Source organism: Lytechinus variegatus, chromosome 1 (genome assembly GCF_018143015.1).
Source record: "Lytechinus variegatus isolate NC3 chromosome 1, Lvar_3.0, whole genome shotgun sequence".
Classification (NCBI taxonomy): Eukaryota; Metazoa; Echinodermata; class Echinoidea; order Temnopleuroida; family Toxopneustidae; genus Lytechinus; species Lytechinus variegatus.
In genome coordinates, this window is record NC_054740.1 from 35447539 (window position 1) to 35472825 (window position 25287).

The window sequence follows — 25287 nt, forward strand, 5'->3', positions numbered from 1 at the left end:
ATTATTATTCTAATATCCCATTCTTTGTTCAATTTTGTTCAATATGACACTAAACATATTTAGCCCCCTCTTTGTAACCTATTATCATACCTCTTATCAAATAAATTAAGGTATCTTTTATCGGAAAGCTATGAACGCACAAATTTTCATCCCATTCTAACTTAGTTTTATTACAACATTCTGATTGCAAATTTAGTCATATCTGATTTTTTGTTGCATTCTCAAACAACAGTTAATTGATAAACTGTTTTTACTAAATCTGAACTTCTAAAACTAACAATCTTAACATTTACCGAAACTGCCAAACCTAACGCTACAAAAAAAATATTCATCACTGTCTGTATGATAATACATTATATAACAAAATGAAAAAAATATACATCCATGTCTATATCACAATACAAACAAGAAAAAGAAAACAGAAATAAAATTAACGGTCTACACCTTTGGGTGAACATTTAATTCATGACATAACTGTAAAAAGCACTTGATAATGGAAATATGGGTTAAAGTTGTGAACAAAATTGAGATACAGGATTCAGACATAAAAAGAATCCACTCATTGAGTAATAATCACCTGACATTACAAGTCCTTAATATAAATAATTAATCAAAATATCAAAAGTACAGAAGCAAGGTTAACATCCAACAGACATGGACACTCAAGTCAAGATGAGGACCTTACATGTCAAACCTTGTAATATCAAGTTTTAAAAAATACAGTGCAAGAGATGGAATATCGGCATTATTATATCAATATCATAGAAAATACTTCATTGGGACAAATAACACAAATCAGTCTCAATTATGGAAAAACCAGCAATAACATCATTTTAAACTATGGAAAGCTAGCAACACTACAATTAATTCTCTGCAATTCATCTTCTCAGATTATCCTATCAGATATGTAAAAAATATGGACTATCAGTATGCTCCTTTTTGTTTGCTAAAGGACAATGTCCAAAGCTTTCTTTTTGACAAATTATCACATCGCTGAAGTTAGTTCTGAAGTTGGTTCAACTGATTACTTCTAAAATTGATTCAATCATCATTTCAAATTATGTAAGTATATGGCACTTTGATGTCAGAAACAAGTATGATATTTCATCAACTAAAAATCATATGCCACACTTTATAAATTTAACTAATAAGAAGTTGAGGTATTTCTTGCTGCTATTTTTTTTTACTACATGATTTATTTTAGTAGTGTAATCTTTACAAACCTGCAAAAAAAAGCATATCCTGAAAATGACACAAATGACAATAAAAATAACATTGACATTTTTTAGAAGAATATATGCAAGCATGGCTCATCATACACAATAACCCTTGAAAACTTAAAAAACAGGAAACAACATAGAATTACTGTGATAAATTCTAAGAAGTAAAATGATGCAAGCAAGGCTTCCGATTAGAGTGTTCTTCAAATCACAGATCACTTTATAAGGAAGCTGGAAGAAAAAAAAAAGAAAAAAACACAAAATCATTACAAAACAATATACAAAAAATATTCAAATGACCTCTTTGACCTTTGACTTGTACTTGATACCACCAAAACTAACCAGATCATTGTCACCCTATATGCATTATTGGACTTAGTTGGAAGTTGATATTTCAAACATTTCTTGAGTTATTGCAAGAATGAAACAGAATGGACAGAAGGACTACCTGCAAACAGAATGCCTATGATGGACAAATGCATTAATATATTTTTTAAACCAATGACCAATACATTTTCATGAAATTATTTTTTTTAAGTGATAGTATCCATATCAAGAGAACTGCAGTCTTCTTTATTTTGCTGCAAGTTCACAAGAAATTTGTATATTCAAATAAAATGAATGATGGAAAAAAAAAATCCACATTTTATTGTTCAAAATAGACATGAAATGAAATAGTCTGAAAATTTGCTTTGCCCATCATGGGCCCGCAGCCGCTGCGCAGCGCCAGATCGACAAGGCTCTATCCCTTTAATCATTGAATGCCAAACAGGGTAGCAGCAACTACCATCTTTTAATGTCTTTGGGTCTGACCCAGCCGGGGTTTGAACTCTAGACCTCCCAGTTATAAGACGGATGCTCTACCAACTGAGCCAACACACCGGTCAGCAATCATCCTCACTTTCTTGCATATGCAGTGGACTTGAAATATCATTGCTCAAGTATTTGTACTTTGATTTTTTGGACCTGTGATACTGTCCAACCTCCATCTCTATTCATATTTCTCACATGTAAAAAAAATAAATCAATTTTTCTTTCCAAATAATTGAATCCTGGAGTGCACTTGGTTGCACATAGGTATTAAATACCTATGTGCAACCAAGTGCACTCCAGGATTCAATCATAAATTCAAAAGGCATAAATAGATAACAAGAACACCAATGTAGAGACCTTCAGTGCCATATGTGCTCTATTTCTGTACCAATTCATTTAATAACCACTGGAAATTCTAATACCAGTATCTCTGTATATTAATCTAAGATATGCATAATTTTGAAAATGTGTTGCATTTAAGGATAACCTGGTTACAATTTTCCTCATATGTGCAATTCCACAAAATCATCAATTTTATGTACATCCTATCCCCATTTTCTCTTTTCATGTTTCATTTCATTAAGTGTTAAGCTGAGGTAATTTGAAAGCAATGCAATCTTTTAAATGCACTAGACAAATTGTTTCAGGAATGTGAACACATATTTCATAGAATTGCGCATTTAAGAAGAAACAAGCTAATTATTGGCAATAAGAATGTGCCTTGAAAAAGATTATTTCTTGATAGATAGGACTATATAAACGCACATTATTATTATTATCATAATCAATGAAAAAAAATCAACCACTACCCATAAAAAAATAAAATGACAAATTTATTGCAAGATATCTACGGGATTGATTCCCCCAAAATATTAAGGATATTCCTCATGAAGTCAATAAAGATTTTTAACTTAAAGATAGGCTCAACATAAAATGTACATAAATTGGAGTGTACATAAAGGAGAAAAATAGAACTCAAAAAGAAAATTTCTTAGACATTCACCTGTATGGGTAACCTCTATACTTGGCTCTGAATATTGAAAGTAAGAGACTGAAAAAGAAGACAACCAGGGCCAATCCTATAACAGTCACAACTGAAAAAAAGAAGAAAAACAAACATATATAATAAACATTACCTTCATCAGATAAATTCCAATAAATCAGAGGGGAGCTGTCTCCTATGAAGAAATAAGTCACAAGATTTGTGTCCTGTTATTAAGGCCTGGGCACTTTATTAATTCTCTTGATAATCTTGATAAAAATGGTAGAATTATGCTATGGCATTTTATTTAATTGATAAACAGGAATGTTTCAAAACAAACTTTAATCCTTTCATTCATTGGTATATCAAAAAAGTAGCAGAAATTATGTCACATGTGAATAAAATGTTGCATTCTTGGTGAGGCAACAGGGAATATTTGATTGGGACTTTGGCGATTCTATTCCAAATTACTTTAAATACATCGCAGCAGTCAAATATAATCACTTTTTCTGTATTGTCCTTTCTACCAATACAAAAAACAAAATCATCTCAGTTAAAGATAATTTATACCCCCCCCCCCCATTCCTTCCTGCTGGTCCTATCTTACCTCTACGCTTCCTCACATCACCATCAGTAATAGAGTTTTTATTCAACAAGATAATACCACAGGTCACAGCAGCATCTGATTAAGGTTATTAGTTAAAGGAAATATCAAGATATAGGAAATGTATTACAACCAACATTTCTGAATAATTTAGGGACGGTTTCGTTTATAATTCAGTCCCACAAACAGTACTACCAAGTCTAATATCTCTCTTTGATTGGATCAATCATCACATGTTAAAGTGGAAAAGAGTTGAATAAGATGTAAACTGAATCAGTAAGGTAATGAAATATTTTACTTGATTGCATAATAACCACTTGTGCCTTTAACACTGTGTCAAGAGGGTATGCAGGTTAAATGAATTGCATTATTCATCATTGTTGATTAATTCTATATATTCAAGATACTTATTCAATCATTGTTCAGAAGTACATTATAATAAAAATATATTATCTTTAAAACATGCATAAAACTATTGGACAGACTCCTAGATGTAGAGCCCAATGCAAGACCCTGCCCTATTTAGAGATATCATTGTTTTCAAAGGATACTAAGAAGAATGACGATGTGGGTCTCAGCTACAAACTGTCCTTGACTGCTTCCGTGGATGTAACTCTAGAAATGCAAAATCAAAAAGAAATGTCAGAATAACCACACTTCTCCCTAAATTTCAACAAGGTGATATTAAGAGTTTTCTTAAACATTGTCTGTCATAATCCTGTTTATACAACATCATCAACTTCCAAATATGACAAGCAAGTAAGCTGTCTGAATATGATAGTGATAGCAATTTGTCAGGTTATTTAAGCTGTGGTGTCAAAAAGCAACCAGAATAAGAAAATAAGTTTATGTGCTTAGGAATTAATCTCAATATTAAGAGCTATATGTATGTCATGAAGCTGTTTGCGAGTTACGCATGACTTTATGAAGGACTTTTAACTTTTCTCATCCTAAATGAAATATCAAAATTTTCTCTTGTAAGGTACTTAATTTCCTAGAACCCCAAATACAATTTGGACAATTAAGGAACATTGAAGTTGGATGCTTGTTGAAAATAAATTCAATCTACAAAAGATCAAGGGACAATTTTATGAGGGCTGACCAATTTGAGAAAATGTTATGATATGATAATGTCATTAATCCAACAAATGTTTATGATGAACTACCCAGATTTAGGGTGTGCTCATTGGAATAAAAAAAACAGAGGATGTGCATTCAGCTCAAAAGAAAGTATTCCAGTCATGTGTAAAGTTCTGCATAGTTTTTCATGCCTTCTTGGCTTCTTACAATACATCCATGAGAATATTTCACTTACCACTTGTCCATTCTGTGGGTTACGATGAGCGTAAGGTGGTCCTCTGATATGATTCCACATCTGACCTGAGGTCATGGCAAATACAATGCTCTGAGGAAAAAGATTAAAAATCAATTATGTAAGGTACGCTACTAATTAATAAGAGTTTTGCTTTTGGGGTTATCTCCTTTGTTCCCATAATTGTGCTTTGAATGCTATATTTTCACATATTTGTAAAATACAGCTTGATATTTTTTGTACTAAACTGATAATTAAGACTCAATTTTAAATGAGAACTTCAATAAGCGGTTAATAAAGCCAGATTAATTACTAAATGTTCATTTAAGCACATTTTCTCTCCCAAAACTGACTACTTTTTCTCAATGTGAATACCACATCAACATTGACACTATTCTCTGATTAATCCTGAATCTGAATAAATCCCGACACCAACCATTCTAAAAGTAGTGCTTATCATTCAATACTGACAATAGCACTTTGAGCTAGCAACACCGAAAATTTGTAAATAAACACCGACAATAACCTCAACACCGATCAGGAGACTTTGTTCAATACACAAAGCACTATGTTGCAGTAATCTGACAATAACAATAATAAAACTCAACACCAAATAATACTTCCCAGAGCACCGGTACAGTACACGCATGGTCTTATTGTAGAGGCGCTCAAGGTCATTCAACACCACAATGTGACTCCAACATCTAACACAACTCAAACACTCAACCATTTGCACAAACTTTCCACATGGTGTTGTTATACAGGAATTTAAGGATGATCAATACTGTAATCTGGCACCAACACAGAACACAACTCAACAACACTTACCAGAGCACCAACACCCCACATGGTCTTGTTGTAGAGGAACTCAAGGTTGTTGCGTCTGAAGTACAAAAAGCCCGCAACCATGGCCAGGAGGATACCAAGGGCAATGGTACCAGAGTAGTTGGGTGGACGGAAGATGCGGATCTGAAATCACAAATATGAAGAGACATGATTGAAATTGTTGGCTGACAGACCATTACCTTACTGTGTTGTAGCTGAAGCAGTTACTGCATAAGAATGTACATACATACACAAAATTGCTTGGCTAGACTACCTGTTGCATGTATTCCATTACCTGATGGAGAGGCCCATGCACACTTGACCACAAAAGTGGCCTCTATAGACATATGAGAACATTGAGATAGCCAGACAAACAATAATCATTCCAAATCTTCAGCAGGGACTGCCCATCTTCCTAACAGCAACATTTATTGAAAGACCTTGATTTGGCGGCAATAGGTTGCAAGTTTTATTGTCAACTTTCATCCACTCCTGTGTGGCTAAAATCAGACTGTTGAGCCAGTCTTATCATTTGATCCTTGTGTCCTTTATGACAAAACTGTTTACAAATTGAAATAATTGAAATGAAAATCTTTCACTCAAAAATAAAATACAATTTTTAGACTAAAACAAAACAATAACAATAACTGATCTTTTCAAAATTATAGCTTGGGTAGTGGACTAATCTGTATACTTACATGTACATCTGTCCTTTCAGAAACCCATTTTGCCAAATTTTCAGCCTGAATTCCAACCTGCAGTTAAAGAAGTGAAAAAGAGATTGATGAATATAAACACTGTTAATAATATACTATGCTCATCTTATCCTGATTCTCATCCTTCTCCCATAATTCTCATCCTCCTTTTCTCCCTCCCCCTCCTCTCCTTCCCCCTCCTCCTCCCCTCCTCTCCTTCCCCCTCCTCCCCCCTCCTCCTTCCCCCTCCTCCTCCCTCCTCTCCTTCCCCCTCCTCCTCCCCTCCTCTCCTTCCCCCTCCTCCTCCCCTCCCCTCCTGCCCCCTCCTCCTCCCCTCCCCTTCTTCCCCCTCCTCCTCCCCTCCCCTTCTTCCCCCTCCTCCTCCCCTCCTCTTCTTCCCCCTCCTCCTCCCCTCCTCTCCTTCCCCCTCCTCCTCCCCTCCTCTCCTTCCCCCTCCTCCTCCCCTCCTCTCCTTCCTCCTCCCTCCTCTCCTTCCCCCTCCTCCTCCCCTCCTCTCCTTCCCCCTCCTCCTCCCCTCCTCTCCTTCCCCCTCCTCCTCCCCTCCTCTCCTTCCCCCCCTCCTCTCCTCCTCCTCCTTCCCCTCCTCCTCCCCTCCTCTCCTTCCCCCTCCTCCTCCCCTCCTCTCCTTCCCCCTCCTCCTCCCCTCCTCTCCTTCCCTCTCCTCCCCTCCTCTCCTTCCCCCGCCCTCCTCCCCTCCTCTCCTTCCCCCTCCTCCTCCCCTCCTCTTCTTTCCCCCTCCTCCTCCCCTCCTCTCCTTCCCCCTCCTCTCCTTCCCTCCTCTTCTTCTTCCCTCCTCCTCCTCCTCTTCTTCCCCCCCTCCTCCCCTCCTCTTCTTCCCCCTCTTCTCCTCCTCCTCCTCCCCTCCTCTCCTTCCCTCTTCTTCTTTCCCCCTCCTCCTCCCCTCCTCTCCTTCCCCTCCTCCTCCCCTCCTCTCCTTCCCTCCTCTCCTTCCCTCTTCTTCTTCCCCCTCCTCCTCCCCTCCTCTTCTTCCCCCTCCTCCTCCCCTCCTCTTCTTCCCCCTCCTCCGCCCCTCCTCTTCTTCCCCCTCCTTCTCCTCCTCCTCCTCCTCCCCTCCTCTCCTTTCCTCTTCTTCTTCCCCCTCCTCCTCCCCTCCTCTCCTTCCCTCCTCCTCCCTCCTCTCCTTCCCTCTTCTTCTCCCCCTCCTCCTCCCCTCCTCTTCTTCCCCTCCTACGCCCCTCCTCTTCTTCCCCTCCTTCTCCCCTCCCTCTTCTTCCCCCTCCTTTCTCCTCCTCCTCCCCTCCTCTCCTTCCCCTCTCCTCCTCCTCCCTCTCCTTCCCCCTCCTCCTCCCCTCCTTCCCCTCCTCCTCCCCTCCTTCCCCCTCCTCCTCCCCTCCTCTCCTTCCCCCTCCTCTCCTTCCCTCCTCTTCTTCCCCCTCCTCCTCCCCTCCTCTTCTTCCCCCCTCCCTCCCCTCCTTCCCCCTCCTCCTCCCCTCCTTCCCCCTCCTCCTCCCCTCCTCTCCTTCCCCCTCCTCTCCTTCCCTCTTCTTCTTCCCCCTCCTCCTCCCCTCCTCTTCTTCCCCCTCCTCCTCCCCTCCTCTTCTTCCCCTCCTTCTCCTCCTCCTCCTCCTCCCCTCCTCTCCTTCCCTCTTCTTCTTCCCCTCCTCCTCCCCTCCTCTCCTTCCCCCCTCCTCCTCCCCTCATCTCCTTCCCCTCCTCTCCTTCCCTCTTCTTCTTCTTCCCCCTCCTCCTCCCCTCCTCTTCTTCCCCCTCCTTTCCTCCTCCTCCTCCTCCCCTCCTCCTCCTCTCCCCTCCTCTCCTTCCCTCCTCTCCTTCCCCCTCCTCCTCCCCTCCTCTCCTTCCCTCTTCTTCTTCCCCCTCCTCCTCCCCTCCTCTTCTTCCCCCTCCTCCTCCCCTCCTCTTCTTCCCCCTCCTCCTCCCCTCCTCTTCTTCCCCCTCCTCCCCCCTCTCTTCTTCCCCCTCCTTCTCCTCCTCCTCCTCCCTCCTCTCCTTCCCTCTTCTTCTTCCCCCTCCTCCTCCCCTCCTCTTCTTCCCCCTCCTCCTCCTCCCCTCCTCCTCCTCCTCCTCCTCTTCTTCCCCCTCCTCTTCTTCCCCCTTCTCTTCTCATCCCCTCAATCTATCCATCATTCCCTGTTTCTCTTCTTCCATCCCCTACATGTATAATCTCCTTTAAAGAAAACTAATCTGCTCTTGAAATCTGAGAAATCCACCAGTATTGATGCAACCAATTTACTTACCTCTGAATTTCAAATGTATCTCCTTTCTTTGGCTTTCCCTTGGCTGGGAAGTGGATAATGCTGGGGGCAGAGTTGATCTTTAACTGCAGAACAAAACAATACATAAGAAGCAATGTCATTTATGGAAAGACCAAATGAACCATGTCATGGACCACACCAAAGCAAAATCACAACAAAACAAGAGTTTAAAATTTTATTCCCACTTGAGCTAAAGTTTTGTGGTTGTTTTTTTTCTGACTTGTGACTCTTACGGACTTCCCAGTCATTGACCGATGCACTGAGAAGATAGACAATGAAAGTGTAAAATGTGTTTGAAATTTAACAAACAGCTAAAAATATTATTCATGTTAAAGCTATTACAAAATAATTCTCATTAGAAATAAAGAAATCAAGTTTTCAAATAATTTAAATTCTAAGTTTTTTGATATTGTAATATTTCTTTATTAATTTCAAACCTGCACAAGTGTAAAAAAATAAAATGCACTGATGCAGAGCAGCCAGTTTTCAGTGGATCACACAAGACAGAATCTCTAGAAATCTAGATGTGCTTTTCTGAACGTCTCATTCGGTGCAGAAGTCTAACGTTGAATCTCCTTATCATGGAACATATGTAGTAAAATGTACTCAGTTCAAGACTTAGTTACCCATGAATGTATTATAGTAGAGGTCACTTCACTGTCCTACACCATGCCTTATGTGTAATAGATTTTAAGGATTTATCATAGATGATAGGCTATGGGAAAAAAATAATTTCAATAGTTTACTCTTTTGACATACAGAAATTTTGAGAAAAAATTATTTATTTATTCATTGGTATATATGCACATAAAAATTGACCAGCAGCACATGGTGAAAGGGTCAATTTACAAAAATTCATGAAGTACAATATAACAAAGCAAATGAACAAAAACGTAATTACAGTATTCTGTATCAAAACTTAGATCCAATTAAAAGATTATCTCATAAATAGACGATTAAGGAAGAGAGAAATAAGCAAGGGGAAGAGGGACAGAGAGAGCTAGAGAGAAATGAGAGTAATGGAAAAAAAAAGAGAGGGAGAGAGGGGGGTATGACCTCCAAATAGGAAGAGAAAATTGAGTGAGGTAGAGAGAAAAACAGAGGGTGGTGAAGAGGAGTGATATGAAGAACAAACAAGACAAAATATTGTCAATTATGATTGACACTACATAAGATATGAATATCCTATATGAGATACAAAATGAATCATGTAAAAATACATTCAACATGAGAACAATTAGTATAATACATTTAAGCAAGACAATAACTGTGATCATTTCAAATTTTAAATAGCGCATCCCATACTCACGCTCTTAAAGACATCTGCAGCCTCATCATAATCCACACTGGCGAAGAAGAGTTTGTTGGAATAAGCTTGAGAGTAACGCCATGAGTTGGCCAGTATCTGATACTCCTCACCGACAGCTCTGGGTCAAACCAAAGTGAATTCGGTAAGGAAGAATGAGATGAGTGGATAGTTTCATATACCGGTAATCAAAAGCTTACTTGTAGAAAGGTTAGACCAAATTTTTAAACAAGTGATTATTGGACGGAATGTTTCAAATATAGCAATGTTTAACTCAGCAATATCAATATGGGCCCCCTAACACAAAGGTTAGCAATTAATCACTAAATGAAATGGCCAATCAAGATCATCCTTGTATGCGCATTTCACTCAGTAGACTGACTAGGAACCAATCAGAATTGCCCTTTCAAATTAGCGATTAATCGCTCACCTTTGTGATATGGGGCCATGGTTTTAAACAGAGTGCTACATAACTTTTTGAAGCACTTGCCCAGTCGGGCAAGTAAATTTTTAATTCACTTGCCCCAAAAAATCCTGAAAAAAGTTTTACCTCTTCAAAAGAAAGTACATGTATTGTGGTTTTATAAACCATTGACCTTTTTCTCTCTTTCGACATGAACTGATCTACCTTGTGATTGCATTTCTTTTTACAAAGTGACTTTATCTTTCCTGCCATGATATCGACCATAATTTTTGTCAGTTTACTGTGAGAATTTTGCTTGCCCGATTCCGGCAAGTAGTTTTGGTCTTTATTTCAAAACACTTGCCCGACTCCAACTTTTACTCGCCCCAGGCAATCGGGCAAGTGCTTATGTAGCACCCTGGTTTTGAGGTTTTGTTTTGGGGGCTAATCCCCATATTATCACTTTTAGAATGTATTCTAAAATTTGGAAGATATCAAATTTTGTGTGTCAATCCATAAAAGAATCAACATGTTTGTATGTTAGACATCCTTTTTTTCTTAACCTTACCCACTTCATGAATTTCTTAGGCCAGGATAAATACTTTTATATGAACTAGAAAAACACATATCTGAATAATCACTGCTATCTTTGTTCCAATGATGTTTTTGAATCTCCCTAATGAAAATAGTCCGGCCAATTGTAGTGACCAAACATAAACTGCAAAGTTGAACAAAAAATTTTCTAATCTTACTTGCATACGGAGCACTGCCTCTGAGGCTGCATGGCAGTCAGCATGATGACCAGGGAGTAATTCCTTGGGGAACTCTTAGCATACAGTCGATATTTGTCCCCATTCATACGGATGACTGCCCGTTTGTTACCCCACTCTACCAGCTGCTTAACCCTCTCACCAAGCTGCTCCTGTAAATGAGAAGAAACAAAATAAAGAAAGTCAATGTCAAATAGATAAAAGAGAAAGGAGTGAAAAAAAAATTGGTGTGTTTAAAAAATGCAAAGAGCTAAGGATTGTGAAATACATGTAAGATGATTGTTAATTTCAAATACGTTACTTAGAGAGAAAAATAATCTTAAATCATTTCAAATAAACATGCACCATGTTCTATATCACTCAAACAGATTCACATGTGCACAGATGGAGTGTGATGTAGGTCTTTAAAAATATTTATATCAATGAATAAACTATAATAATTTGAATCCATTTTACATTTGTTGCAGTGTTGGGCAATGCTTGTGAAAGCTGGGAGGATGTGAAAGACAGCTTATAACCAAAAATTATGCACACCAATTTAATATGGATAGTGCCTTGTTTATAGCAATGTGTGAAAGGCCAACTTTGCAATGAAACTTTATGGGTAGGCTATAAGAAAGGCTAACAAAGTTTCAGCTGTGGTGTTTCTATGCCCTTATAATTTATTTAAAATGAAATTCTGCTTAAAAGCACCCAGTTTATATCACAATCCAGCATATAAAAAAGAAAAGAATCAGCATTATATAAAAACAGATAAGACTTCAGGTGTAATGCCCATAACATGAGAAAGTTTTACTTACTTCTTTTTTTACTGCATTACTCTGCTGATGACAGATAATGACAGCCAAGATGGCCGCTCCTAACAACATTCCAGACCTAGCAAACCTCATCTTGTTCACCTGAAATATGATTCGAAGAAAAAGAAATACATATATTAAGAAAAACGCACATTGAAAACCATTTCAAAAGACTGAAAAGATTTGAGGTAGAGAAGGAAATTGTAGGATACCATCCGTAACACTAACAGGATAGAGTTTGAACGTGTTAAAGATTAATTTCTAAGGAAATGCCCCTTGGAACAGTCCCTCTGATTTAAAATACATTTTACCTTGGAAATTTACCTTGGAAGTCGGCATAAAGTTACACACAAATTATTTGCCCTGCTGCATCCGAAAGTTGGTACCTGAAACTAATTTGGGGTTGAGTTTCATAGGTAGAGCATGGACAAAATAAATTTTCATCCAGAATTACATATTCAGGGACCTTTTCCAAATGCGATTTGAACATATTGACAGTTTACAACTTCATCTTGTAGATTATTCCATTGCGTTACAACTCTCTGTGTGTAAGAATAAACCTTGTATCAGCTTTGTATGAACGCAATTCTTCTGAATCTTTTAATTGTGTCCACGTTCTCTTTGATCTTGACAGTGTAAAGAATTGGTCCAGGCTAAAGTCATCAATACATGTACCATTTACTAATTTGGAGATCTGCAACAAATTTAATTACAGAAGTAAACTTACATTGGATATTTCCATATCACAGTTCACGTTTCAAGTTAAATTTTAATTTGTAATAAAACAAAGCAAATTAGACATAAGGCCCAAGTACTGAACCCTGGGACACACCATAGTGAATATTAGCAGATTGCAATTAAACATCATCAACCATGATTATATATATGGTGTTTGATCTTGTATTAGATCTGGCACGAAGCCAGAGATAGTCTGCTACCCAATCAGGGCTGTATGATGATGCTGCATTACAAATAAAAAATATCATTGACAGGGACTCAAAATTGTCATAACCATATGACAAGATCAAGAGGGTTGTTTTCCTTGATCTGAGCAGATTTTAGCAGAAAAAAAAACTTGATTTTCACTTGGTCTGCAGGTCTGGCATCATCTGACAGTAGAGGCAGGGCATGGGCCAATATTGGAGACCGTTCAAATAGGGTTCGATCTCTGATATAATATTCGAGACTTGCTTTGCAACAGGATAATTAAATAAACAGCATCAGAAACAATTCCATACCAAAATTTAGCCTCATTGAGGTCAAAAGCCCATTGTTTTCTGGATGGATGATAACAAAACATATTATGATTATGAAAACAAAAGTAAACAGAGAATTTTTGAAGAAAATGGTGACTAAAGAGGAGTATTTTTTTCATGACAAATTTACTCATCACATTTTTGTTTGCCTTCACAGCATATGTATTTTTGTATGATGAGGGGGGGGGGGGGAGCACGGCCAATATGGGAGACTGTCTCCCATGTGGGAGATTATCTCCAATATCACAGACTTTTGTAAAGAATTTGGGTATTCAATTTCAGAGAGTCTCCAGTTTGGGAGACCAATTTCTTTTGTTTTCATTTGCTGCAAAAGTGTTACCCTGGTATCAAATGGAAATGTGAAAAGCAGATTACTCATGAAAAATTACCACTTTTCAGCACACCGTACCTCTCTTCTATTTGTTTTAATCTTGTCTGTCTTGAAATTCACTGCTGCCCAATGTGGAAGGGGACCTAGACCCCACTGGCAGATCCAGCCACCCCGTCCCCCTTTTGAGAGCCATAATCAAAATTTGTAATGAAAATATATGGTTGGAACTACGCCTTATTGACCACCTAATTTCTCTAAGCATCATATATGTGAAAATATTTATCACTTTTACCTAGTTTTCGTCTCATTTGTAGCTATGTGCGAATACGGGGCATCGCGAGCGCTGGTTTTGGTGGCACGGTTTTCGCGCGGGTTTTGCTACGAGTGGCATCGCCTCTGTCTGGGGCGGCTCATTGAAAATGGGGTTTAATGCGCATGCGCACATAGTAGGTGCAATCTCGTGCCTTTTAACAGACAGCTAAAGATGTGCTCTTTCTGTACATATAAGTTTCAATGTGGATACTCGCCTGTAAAGTGTGGATATCGGAGCTTGAAAGTTCATCAAATTTTTGGACGCGGAAATGTTCGAAATTTTAAAATGGTAAGTAAAACAAGAATCCGATTAGGTATACAATTTGACTGGAAATATATTTGAATTATCAAAAAATCCAAACTTACGCGATTCTGACGCTGCGCAGTCCAGATATAAGAGATGCCAGCTACCCTTGTCACAGCCGGTCTCTCGGCAGTCGAGCTGCCCGATGCGCCTGCGGTTGGCAGGGCGATGCTACCCTTGTCACAGCCGGTCTCTCGGCAGTCGAGCTGCCCGATGCGCCTGCGGTTGGCAGGGTGATGGGAGCGGTCGATAGTGAGTCGTTCATGCTGGATTGAACTAGATCGTAAATTGCTTACTTGATGATTATGTTGTGCCTTTTTTGGGAAATCTCTGTCATTATACCATAGATAATTATTCTGATATTGATTTTAATACATACATTTGTCACAGAAAGATTTTATCATCCAAGGTTATGTGACTCAAGTCAAGAGTCTAGTCTAGGTGGTTGATTATCGTTTCATTTGGAAACTGGATTTGCTTTTGACAGTCACAGTGGAATATCAATGTTGACTTTTCTAAAATTAAATTCATGGGTGGAAATCCCAGGGGGACACGTCCCCCTACCCAAAATAATAGGGGGACATGTAACAATAATACATGTTTTTTCTTTCTTTTTTGGTCAAACTTTTTGGGGTTAAAATGACCTTACAACAGTTTGGGGATAAACTTTTTTTTTAACTTGTCAGAGTTGCCGGCATCCATAGGCGGCGAAAGCTGGGGAAGGTGTATCCCCCCCGCCCTTAATTTGAGGTGGGGGACGATCCCCCCCACCTCAATTTTTTTTTTTGATAACCTTTTTTTTTTTCTTTCCTTTTTTTTTTTGCTTGTCAAATTTAGTTTTCTGCGTCCCCCTATAATTTTTGGTTGATAACCTTTGGTGTATTTTTTTGATTATCAAAATAATTTGGTGGTCCCCCTAAAATTGTTGGCTTTCGCCGCCGATGCCAGCGTCCCCCTACCTTTGGGGCCAATTTCCGCCCATGATTAAAATGCAAAAAAATTTGTTGTTTAATTTTTCACTCTCAGAGGAAATATTTCACTTCCACATGGCTCTATTGTCTATTTTTTTTCTATGTTATTCATTTTTTTTCTATTTTATTATAATTATTTTTTTTTTCAAGAAGGGTGCAGGGGGGGTTGTGTTCATAAGTTGAAATGGGGATGGGATTTGTATAAATTTTTGTGTCACTTTTGTTCTCTTGTTTTGAGTGTTGGAGCTTTGATGCCTGTTTTTGTTGCTGTTCAGAGCTTTATTTATGTGCAGTGATTTCACGCTAGAATATGAACTTATTTTTCATAAAAAAAGGAGTGCTCGAACATGGCCTTTGTTGTAATCATACAAGAAATGCATATATTAAAGCTTAATTTTTATGTTTCCTTCTTGATACTTGAATTACATGCAATGCTACATCTTTACACCCTCAGACTCTGCTGCTCATCCTTCTTAAAAAAAATTGTAATCGAATGCCACGGTCTCCAAAATGAAAGCTACATTATCCATCTATAAACAAATAGTTGAAACGATAAAATACATAAAGAATTGGTGAAACAATCAAATACATCAGAAAAGCACACTTGTATTTTTATACCATACAAAGTACATGTACAAAAGGAATATTTTTCATTTGTAAAAAAAAGACCCCATACATACATGTACACAATACTAAAGTTGAAAAAGAGCTAATTGTAATTTATATCAGAAAAACAAAGAAATACATTAGAAATTACAAAAACAATACTTTAAACTAATTTATTAAAGGAAATTATCTACATGATGTGTTTTGATGCCAACTAAATTATATACAAATTATCTCTCATTATCACCTTCATTTGGCAAAAAAAAAGAGGCGAGTAATTGTAATTTGCATAATTAATTAGAATTAATTAAAAGAAATTATTTTACACATAATAAGAAGAAAAAATTACCAAGTGAAATGATTACACATCAATTGAGTTTTCTTTCACCTTTCCATTGATACCTAAATTACTTCAAAGGGCTCAAAAACAAAGAAGTTAGAGCCCGTTGAAGACTTGGGTTCAAAATGGTCACAAAATGGTCACAAAAATCGGTTATGCACTCCATTGACTTTACATTAAGACAATGACCACAAATTTGGATAAATATGCGCGACTTAAACTGGAATAACTTTATAATTTCTTGATGAAAATTTGAGTTCTTGGTATCATTTGAAAGGTCTTTTTAAGGCTTTCAAATGATACCAAATTCATTGAGATTTGAGGATTTTCATTTTTTTTGTCACATACCGGTCTCGTGGGCCAGTCTCATTTGTGCAGAAAATTGAGCAGATTAGATTCCTAGGTTTCGATCGGCGACTCCGATTCAATTTTCATAAATATCTGCGAGCTCCAGCATATGATTTGACGATTGACAACGGATATTTGTTCTTAAGACATTTCCTATCGGAATTCATGGTATCAACAACTGTTTTTCTGCTGGGTTCGGGTCTTGTCAATTTTGATAACTTCTTCTAAATTTTCACCTAATATCCCCTTCTTTTTCTTTCGTAATATCGATTCTTTATTTCTTACCATGGACACTGCGCCTACTCTCCCGCACGTATCGTTTGTAATACGCAATAATTTTAATGCTCTCAAAGTGGTCGGTTTCAAAGAGGTGGCCGATATGTGGTGTACTCACTATACCACTTTTTACCCAAGCATGCCAAGAATGAGTGGTTTCTTACAAACTTTTTTTTGTTACACAAAAATGCATGTATGGGACTGTTATGACAATGTTTTCGCCTTTATTTCTTAAACTACGAAAGGAAATTCACATTTAAGACTACAATATCGTTGTTAAGTTGATGACAGACATATATGATTCATCTAACGTACAAAAACAGGCAAGAGTTCAATATAAATAAGAAAAAACAAGGAACCACTCACCTTCGCACAACACACAGCACACAGAATAATCACACTGCGCAAGCGCACAAGTATTTTCCCACTTATACTTAAATTTATAAAGGTAAATTGCCCACTCATTATCACGGAAGCAGAGTGGCGCAGCGGAAGCGTGCTGGGCCCATAACCCAGAGGTCCGAGGATCGAAACCTCGCTCTGCTAACCTTTTTTTTTATATTATTTTTTTTATTGTTTTCTTTCTCATTTACTCCTTGACATCCCAAATGCTTTTTTTTCTTCAATTCTTGCAAACAAAAACTGTTGGCTTAAAACTTTGAGCCATATTACAGTAAAAAAAAAATAAAAAAATACCAAAGAAGAAAAATTATGATGTTTTTGGACGATAAATTGCGAAAATGGTTTACGGTAGGCCTACTCATGGACCATGCATGGACCTACAGATCCATGGTCGACACCATGTATAAAATAAAGTAACAACAACATAAGAGATAGAACGGAGGTAGAAGTGAAAAGGAGAGGCGAGAAAGTGGAGGTTAGAAAGTAGAGTATATCTTTTAAGTTGAGTCGTAACCAACTTTCCCCCATGCAGTTATACTGAGTGATCAACTTTTGGGGCGCGGGAAACTGAGTGATCAACTTTTTGGGGCGGGAAAATAGACATCAAAGGTGATGTTTTACTTTCACAGCATTGAAGGCTAAACTTAAAGAATTTTATAATAAATCCATATCGACAGCTCTATTTTGGTATTTTGTATAATTATTATGTATTTTAATTTCGTTTTCCACCCATCTCTCGTATATAGGTTATGTTAATTAGTAGGCCTATTGGAACTATGTTTGGGGACTTGCCTTTTTTACAAGCTCTGCTTTTCTTGGCAAGTCCCTCCGTTCAGATAATTTTATCTTCAATATTTGTTATGAAATGTTATAGAACTGTATGTATTAATTTGAGTATGTATTATTTTGAACATGACTTGTATTTACACTGTATATACTTGGATTATATCTTTTGTTTGAACGGAAATAAATAAATCCATCAATCAATAGTGACAGCCGAATATTTGGGTTTATTGTATATCATTAAGGATTAACTTAAAGCCTCAAAAGATTAATGTCTTTTAACATAGTATTGAAATCCACAAGGTTGAAAACTCTGAAATTCGGCTATTATAGTCACTATTCACAATCGATGGAGTTATTTTCTTCCTTGGAATTTAGAGTGTTTTGCATAATATGGGTTAAAGCCCGGGGGCAGTCAAAGTGTATTACTGTACTGACGCGTGGCCAAATTATTTCCAAACACCCCCTATAAACGAGTTTTTCTCTGTGTGCAAAATAACCCCCTAAACAAGTTTTTTTTCCTCGAGCTTCATTAGCACATTATGGCCCCTAAATAAGTTGTCGTCAGAATATGACCCCTTAACAAGTTTTGTCTTCTATATTCTTTGCATACCCCCAGTGCAGTTAGGGTTAAAATATCACAATCGGAAACGAGGAGGAAAGGCCCGGGGAAAAAGCTTGGGGGAAAAAAACATACCCTAAACACGTTTAGCTAGTCTTAGAAAAAAAAAAGCTTTGGAAAAAAAAACATACCCTAGATACGTTTGACCCCGCGATTGACCATTGACCAGTCTTTCATAACTACCCTTATTTTTGGAAATCGGTCATTTACAGTCTCCTGCCTCATCGATCACTGATCAGCATGGGGGGTCGGATATATCCACCAATATTTCACCCATAATAATACCGTCGAACATCATATTTTTTATGAATCATAATTATGAGAAGTATGATCATGATGATAAAGAGAAAATACATGATAATTATGATCAGGATGGAAATTGATTGTCGTATGTATACGCATGGCGATGACCATCGTTTTTTTTCTCGGAATTTTCTTATATTTATTAATATTGAATGAAATCGTTGCTTTCAGATATAGAAACAGATTGAGAGAGTAAAATTTACCCCTCCCCGCAATCAAGCGCAAGGGGTGTTCCCCGTTTATTTAACCACCCTTTAATGCCACTTCATTTTGTGTTAGTATTCTAACTTTAATTGGTTTATGATGTAAAATAAGGGGAAAACATAAAAAAGAATGAGAATCGAAATTTGAAATAGTTTTGAAATGGAGATATAGCCCTGAACCGACAAGAGTCCTGAAAATAGCTCAGTTTCAGGTCAATAAAAAAAAATAGGCTCTCGCTTCGCATTTGTATCATTGATCTCGTACACTATAGAGCTAACATATTAAAATATTTAAAACATTAGTCTTAAGGAATACCCCACAACCCAACGTTCAGATGTGGGGTTTGGGGGCCATAAACCCCCAGAAAAGTGTCACGACTAGAATGAATCAGGAAAGAAGGAAAATGAAAAGAAACAGGGTAAAATATATGATGTACTTTTAAATATATCAAACTCTATCACAATAATTTAGGTTCAGTGCGTCACTGCCCCCTCCCTATGTTAACTAAGAAAAACAAAATATTCCAAGGAGAGCAAATTTGTGTCTGTCACCTCGGTACCCCCCCCCCACTATGAACAACGATCGACAGTCGTGCTGCTCGGGGGCAAAACCAACAATATCCAAGAGCAGAGGGGGTCTACAAAAAAATTATCCCCATTATCCCCATTTTCCCCTATATATCGGCTTCTCAAAGAGCCCGAAGCAAGGGTAGCTATATATCAGTAAGCATTAGCTTTATTTCGACAAACAATTCAAATATAAGCCTCAGTAAATTATATGAGCACAAAGCACAAGCAAGAACTGAATTCTTTAGATTTGCCGATGCGATTTTAACCACATTTTCATTTCACGAAAAAATATAAATTTTATGCAATCACGAATTAATGTGTATTTTAGATTACAAACTAATTAAAGCGCGAAAAAGACCGGGGGGGGGCACTTCCATTCACGAGTGGATACCATGCGCGACCATGGGGTCTCGAAAAGCATCCTAAACACGTAATTTCCATATTCTGAAAATGCACCCCTTAACAAGTATTGGCGTGTGAAACCCTACCCTTAACAAGTATTGGTAACAAAAATACTCTTGGCAAATGTTCCCTGAAATGAACCCCTAAACAAGTACAGGAATGTTTTATTGTTACGGGTCCTTCGGCCGTCGGCTTTACCTTATTTGATTTAGTACGACCCCACCTTTTACACCTCGCGCAAATCGGACTCTAAACACGAAGTGTTGGGGCAAAAAGGACATGCTTTATAAAACATTTTAATTTTGTTTTATCATCCCCGCAAATTCGACCCTAAACACGTAATTTTCCTAGCGAAATAGATACCCTTTTTTCATTATTTTTGTGTTTTTGACACCCTTATCACGTTACGTACGTAACGTGCCCCATCGTGAAAAAGACATCCTTTTTACGTGTTTTTTTGGTCGCGCATGGTATCCACTCTTCAATGTAAGTGGCCCCCCCCCCCCGGGGAAAAAGAGCGAACTAAAATCCAATTTGCGTATGCATATGGATGGGATTGGAAACGAGGCAATTGAAAATACAAACTAGAATGAGGATGAAGGCCTACTTGAGGAACAAAAATAATCAGTTACAATTAATATTGATATAAGAGTATTGATCTATATATAGGCCTATAATCAATCATTATTGCGCACCCATCCCACCCATCCTGAAGCACACCCCCCTCGGTTCCTGTCTCTTTTTCCCTCTCAAACATTTCACTCTTCTCTCTCTCTCTCTGCCCCCATATCTTTCCCTCTCACACACTTATTTCGAATTAATGAATTACTTCGACTTTGAGAATCATGACAAAAATTATCATTTCAAATCGTTTTGATTTAGTTCCCCAATGCCATAATTATGTTATGACGCCCCATAAACATCGAAAAACCAGTGTGTAAGAACCATCCTGTGTACATTACAAGTTGGCCTACAGGATATTGCCCGAGCAGACGACGTTGTGATTCATCTTGATTTAAAAATAGACATTAATCTCTGTACAGAATAGGGATCAGTGTACAGAGTCCGACTTAATGCAGGTTGTTTTATTTGCGACATATATCTCCTTATGGTTCATCCTGACTCCGTGGCGCAACGGTAGCGCGTCTGACTCCAGATCAGAAGGTTGCGTGTTCGAATCACGTCGGGGTCACAGGAAAAATGTTTTGTTTGCAAGCTACACATTGGATTGGAAACGAGGCTTTTCTTCAACTATTCAACCATTTGAGGCAATGATATGCATGCAGTACGAAATCAATTTTTCATATGTAACATGACAAGGAGTTCGGCCTAATTGTCTTGGGGGTTAATGTGCTAGTATATCAATATCGTTTTAGCAATTCAATTTATGTTAAAACTGAATTTAAAATAAGATGCAAGCCATAAAGTTAGGTATAATATTTAATTTTCGCTGTATGTTGTTTTCTTTTTAGAAATAAGATGGATCACAATTCTTTTATAACAAAGGCTCGGTGAGGTGAAATATTAAAATGAACATGCAAGGAAGCTCAAACCAAAAACAAACAACGAAAAAAAAAATTCGCCATGATTATTCTGCAGCCTTTCTTCCACCTGTGAGGGGGGCGGGGTTTAAATAAGAAAAAAAAACAGTGGAAAACGATATTACATCCCTTTCATATAAAATGAAAAACCAATTTGTCATGCTGGCGGACATACTACTCATGTCAGGAATCTTGTATCTTGATACTGTTATTGTTGTTGATTTTTACTGTAAGGAAATGGGAAAATAAAATGATTTAGTAAAAACTTCGATTGATCCCGACGTGATTTGAACACGCAACCTTCTGATCTGGAGTCAGACGCGCTACCGTTGCGCCACGGAATCAAGTTGAACACCGTCCTGTGAAATAGTTCTCATCTTCAGCAGACAGTGACCATGGGACAGTGACATGATGTAATGTTTGTCTATATTTCCTAAACATGTGTGATTTTGAACAAAATATACCGTTACAAAACAATAGTCCAATATAGTTTTATGTCGTTAGTCGTTTTTAACTTGTTTAAACTGTATAATTTCGGGATAGTTTATAACCTTGTTCTTCTTCTATCAATCAATACAAATTAATAAATGTTTTGTTTAATAATAGTGGGGGCCCTTGAAAATCTCATGTTAAACAACCAACAACCATTGGAAAAGGGGGCAGGAGAACAACCAAAAATGGAGGAGAGTATATAGGTAAAGAGAAGAAGAAGAAAAAGAAGAATAATAATAATAACAAGAATAAGAAGAAGAAGGAGAAGAAGATCAAGAAGAAAAAGAAGAAGGAAAAGAAGAAGAATTAGAAGAAGAAGAAGAATTAGAAGAAGAAGAAAAAGAAGAAGAAGAAGAAGAAGAAAGGGAAGAAGGAGAAGGAGAAAGATAGGAGAAAAAGGAGGAGGAGGAAAGAGAGAAAAGGATAACGGGGAAAAAATCAGAAAAGGTGTATATGTTTCTATATAGAGAAAAGATGGATGATTTTGGTGCGACAATATAAATTCATTTCCGACCTATGACCAATTATTATTGTTTTATTTCAATGTAAGGAAAGAGTAATAAAATGATTTAGTAAAAAAAAACTACGATTGATCCCGACGTGATTTGAACACGCAACCTTCTGATCTGGAGTCAGACGCGCTACCGTTGCGCCACGGAATCAAGTTGAACACCTGTGAAATAGTTCTTATCTTCAGCAAACAGTGACCATGGGACAGTGACATGATGTAATGTTTGTCTATATTTCCTTAGCATGTGTGATTTTGAACAAAATATACCGTTACAAAACAATAGTCCAATATAGTTTTATATGTCGTTAGTCGTTTTTAACTTGTTTAAACTATTTCGGGATAGTTTATAACCTTGTTATTCTTCTATCAATCAATATAAATTAATAAATGTTTTGTTTAATAATAGTGGGGCCCTTGAAAATCTCATGTTAAACAACCAACAACCATTGGAAAAGGGGGCAGGAGAACAACCAAAAATGGAGGAGAGTATATAGGTAAAGAGAAGAAGAAGAAAAAGAATAATGATAATAACAAGAATAAGAAGAAGAAGAAGAAGGAGAAGAAGAAGGAGATCAAGAAGAAAAAGAAGAAGGAAAAGAAGAAGAAGAAGAAGAATATTAGAAGAAGAAGAAGAAAAGAAGAATTTGAAGAAGAAGAAGAATTAGAAGAAAAAGAAGAAGAAGAAAGGGAAGAAGGAGAAGGAGAAAGATAGGAGAAAAAGGAGGAGGAAAGAGAGAAAAGGATAACGGGGAAAAAATCAGAAAAGGTGTATATGTTTCTATATAGAGAAAAGATGGATGATTTTGGTGCGACAATATAAATTCATTTCCGACCTATGACCAATTATTATTGTTTTATTTCAATGTAAGGAAAGAGTAATAAAATGATTTAGTAAAAAAAAACTACGATTGATCCCGACGTGATTTGAACACGCAACCTTCTGATCTGGAGTCAGACGCGCTACCGTTGCGCCACGGAATCAAGTTGAACACCTGTGAAATAGTTCTTATCTTCAGCAGACAATGACCATGGAACAGTGACATGATGTAATGTTTGTCTATATTTCTTAATCCTGTGTGATTTTGAACAAAATATACCGTTACAAAATAATAGTCCAATATATTTTTATGTCGTTAGTCGTTTTTAACTTGTTTAAACTGTATAATTTCAGGCAGTTTATATCCTTGTTATTCTTCTATCAGTTAATATAAGTTAATCATTTTTTTTTATAAGAGAGGGGGCCCTTGAAATTCGCAATCTAAATGTTATACACCAATGGGAAAGGGGGCAGGAGTCCGACTAAAAATAGAGGAAAGTGGGGAAAGAGAAGAAGAAGAATTAGAGGAAGAAGAAGAATAAGAAGGAGAAGAAGAAGAAGAATTAGAAGAAGAAGAAGAATTAGAAGAAGAAGAAGAAGAGGAATAAAAGGAAGAAGGAGAAGGAGAAAGATAGGAGAAAAAGGAGGAGGAAGGAGAGAAAAGGATAACGGGAAAAAATCAGAAAAAGTGTATATGTTTCTATATAGAGAAAAGATGGATGATTTTGGTGCGACAATATAAATTCATTTCCGACCTATGACCAATTATTATTGTTTTATTTCAATGTAAGGAAAGAGTAATAAAATGATTTAGTAAAAAAAACAACGATTGATCCCGACGTGATTTGAACACGCAACCTTCTGATCTGGAGTCAGACGCGCTACCGTTGCGCCACGGAATCAAGTTGAACACCTGTGAAATAGTTCTCATCTTCAGCAGACAATGACCATGGAACAGTGACATGATGTAATGTTTGTCTATATTTCTTAATCCTGTGTGATTTTGAACAAAATATACTGTTACAAAATAATAGTCCAATATAGTTTTATGTCGTTAGTCGTTTTTAACTTGTTTAAATTGTATAATTTCAGGCAGTTTATATCCTTGTTATTCTTCTATCAGTTAATATAAGTTAATCATTTTTTTTTATAAGAGAGGGGGCCCTTGAAATTCGCAATCTAAATGTTATACACCAATGGGAAAGGGGGCAGGAGTCCGACTAAAAATAGAGGAAAGTGGGGAAAGAGAAGAAGAAGGAGAAGAAGAAGAATTAGAAGAAGAAGAATAAGAAGGAGAAGAAGAATTAGAAGAAGAAGAGGAATAAAAGAAAGAAGGAGGAGAAAGATAGGAGAAAAAGGAGGAGGAAAGAGAGAAAAGGATAACGGGAAAAAATCAGAAAAGGTGCAAATATTTCTATATAGAGAAAAAATGAATGTAAATAGGTATATTCTGAGTTTGTTGATTTTGGTGCAACAATATAAATTCATTTCTGGCTGATGACCAATTATTGTTTTATTTCAATGTAAGGAAAGAGTAATAAAATGATTTAGTAAAAACTACGATTGATCCCGACGTGATTTGAACACGCAACCTTCTGATCTGGAGTCAGACGCGCTACCGTTGCGCCACGGAATCAAGTTGAACACCTGTGAAATAGTTCTTATCTTCAGCAGACAATGACCATGGGACATGATGTAATGTTTGTCTATATTTCTTAATCCTGTGTAATTTTGAACAAAATATACCGTTACAAAATAATAGTCCAATATAGTTTTATATGTCGTTAGTCGTTTTTAACTTGTTTAAACTGTATAATTTCAGGCAGTTTATATCCTTGTTATCCTTCTATCAGTTAATATAAGTTAATAATTGTTTTTTATAAGAGAGGGGGCACTTGAAATTCGCAATCTAAAT

The 25287-nt window shown here is 37.2% G+C and overlaps 1 protein-coding gene and 6 non-coding genes across 7 annotated transcripts; 1 reads left to right on the plus strand and 6 right to left on the minus strand.

Moving 5' to 3' along the window:
- Positions 1 to 951: 951 nt before the first annotated feature.
- LOC121412717 (tumor suppressor candidate 3-like) lies at positions 952 to 17145 on the minus strand. Its single transcript, XM_041605493.1, is given in 12 exon segments — positions 952 to 1451; positions 3037 to 3127; positions 3623 to 3697; positions 4171 to 4234; positions 4935 to 5024; positions 5760 to 5900; positions 6455 to 6511; positions 8685 to 8771; positions 10016 to 10133; positions 11168 to 11337; positions 11986 to 12084; positions 17093 to 17145. Coding segments are annotated over 11 exon segments (999 nt in total). The 5' UTR covers positions 12076 to 12084; positions 17093 to 17145; the 3' UTR covers positions 952 to 1435.
- Positions 17146 to 21131: 3986 nt separating this feature from the next.
- Positions 21132 to 21203, plus strand: TRNAW-CCA. Its single transcript has one exon. It is a non-coding gene; the product is annotated as a tRNA-Trp (tRNA).
- A 621-nt stretch (positions 21204 to 21824) lies between these two features.
- On the minus strand, positions 21825 to 21896 carry TRNAW-CCA. Its single transcript has one exon. It is a non-coding gene; the product is annotated as a tRNA-Trp (tRNA).
- A 738-nt stretch (positions 21897 to 22634) lies between these two features.
- On the minus strand, positions 22635 to 22706 carry TRNAW-CCA. The gene has a single exon. It is a non-coding gene; the product is annotated as a tRNA-Trp (tRNA).
- Positions 22707 to 23464: 758 nt separating this feature from the next.
- On the minus strand, positions 23465 to 23536 carry TRNAW-CCA. Its single transcript has one exon. It is a non-coding gene; the product is annotated as a tRNA-Trp (tRNA).
- A 666-nt stretch (positions 23537 to 24202) lies between these two features.
- TRNAW-CCA lies at positions 24203 to 24274 on the minus strand. Its single transcript has one exon. It is a non-coding gene; the product is annotated as a tRNA-Trp (tRNA).
- Positions 24275 to 24936: 662 nt separating this feature from the next.
- On the minus strand, positions 24937 to 25008 carry TRNAW-CCA. Its single transcript has one exon. It is a non-coding gene; the product is annotated as a tRNA-Trp (tRNA).
- Between the last annotated feature and the right edge of the window lie 279 nt (positions 25009 to 25287).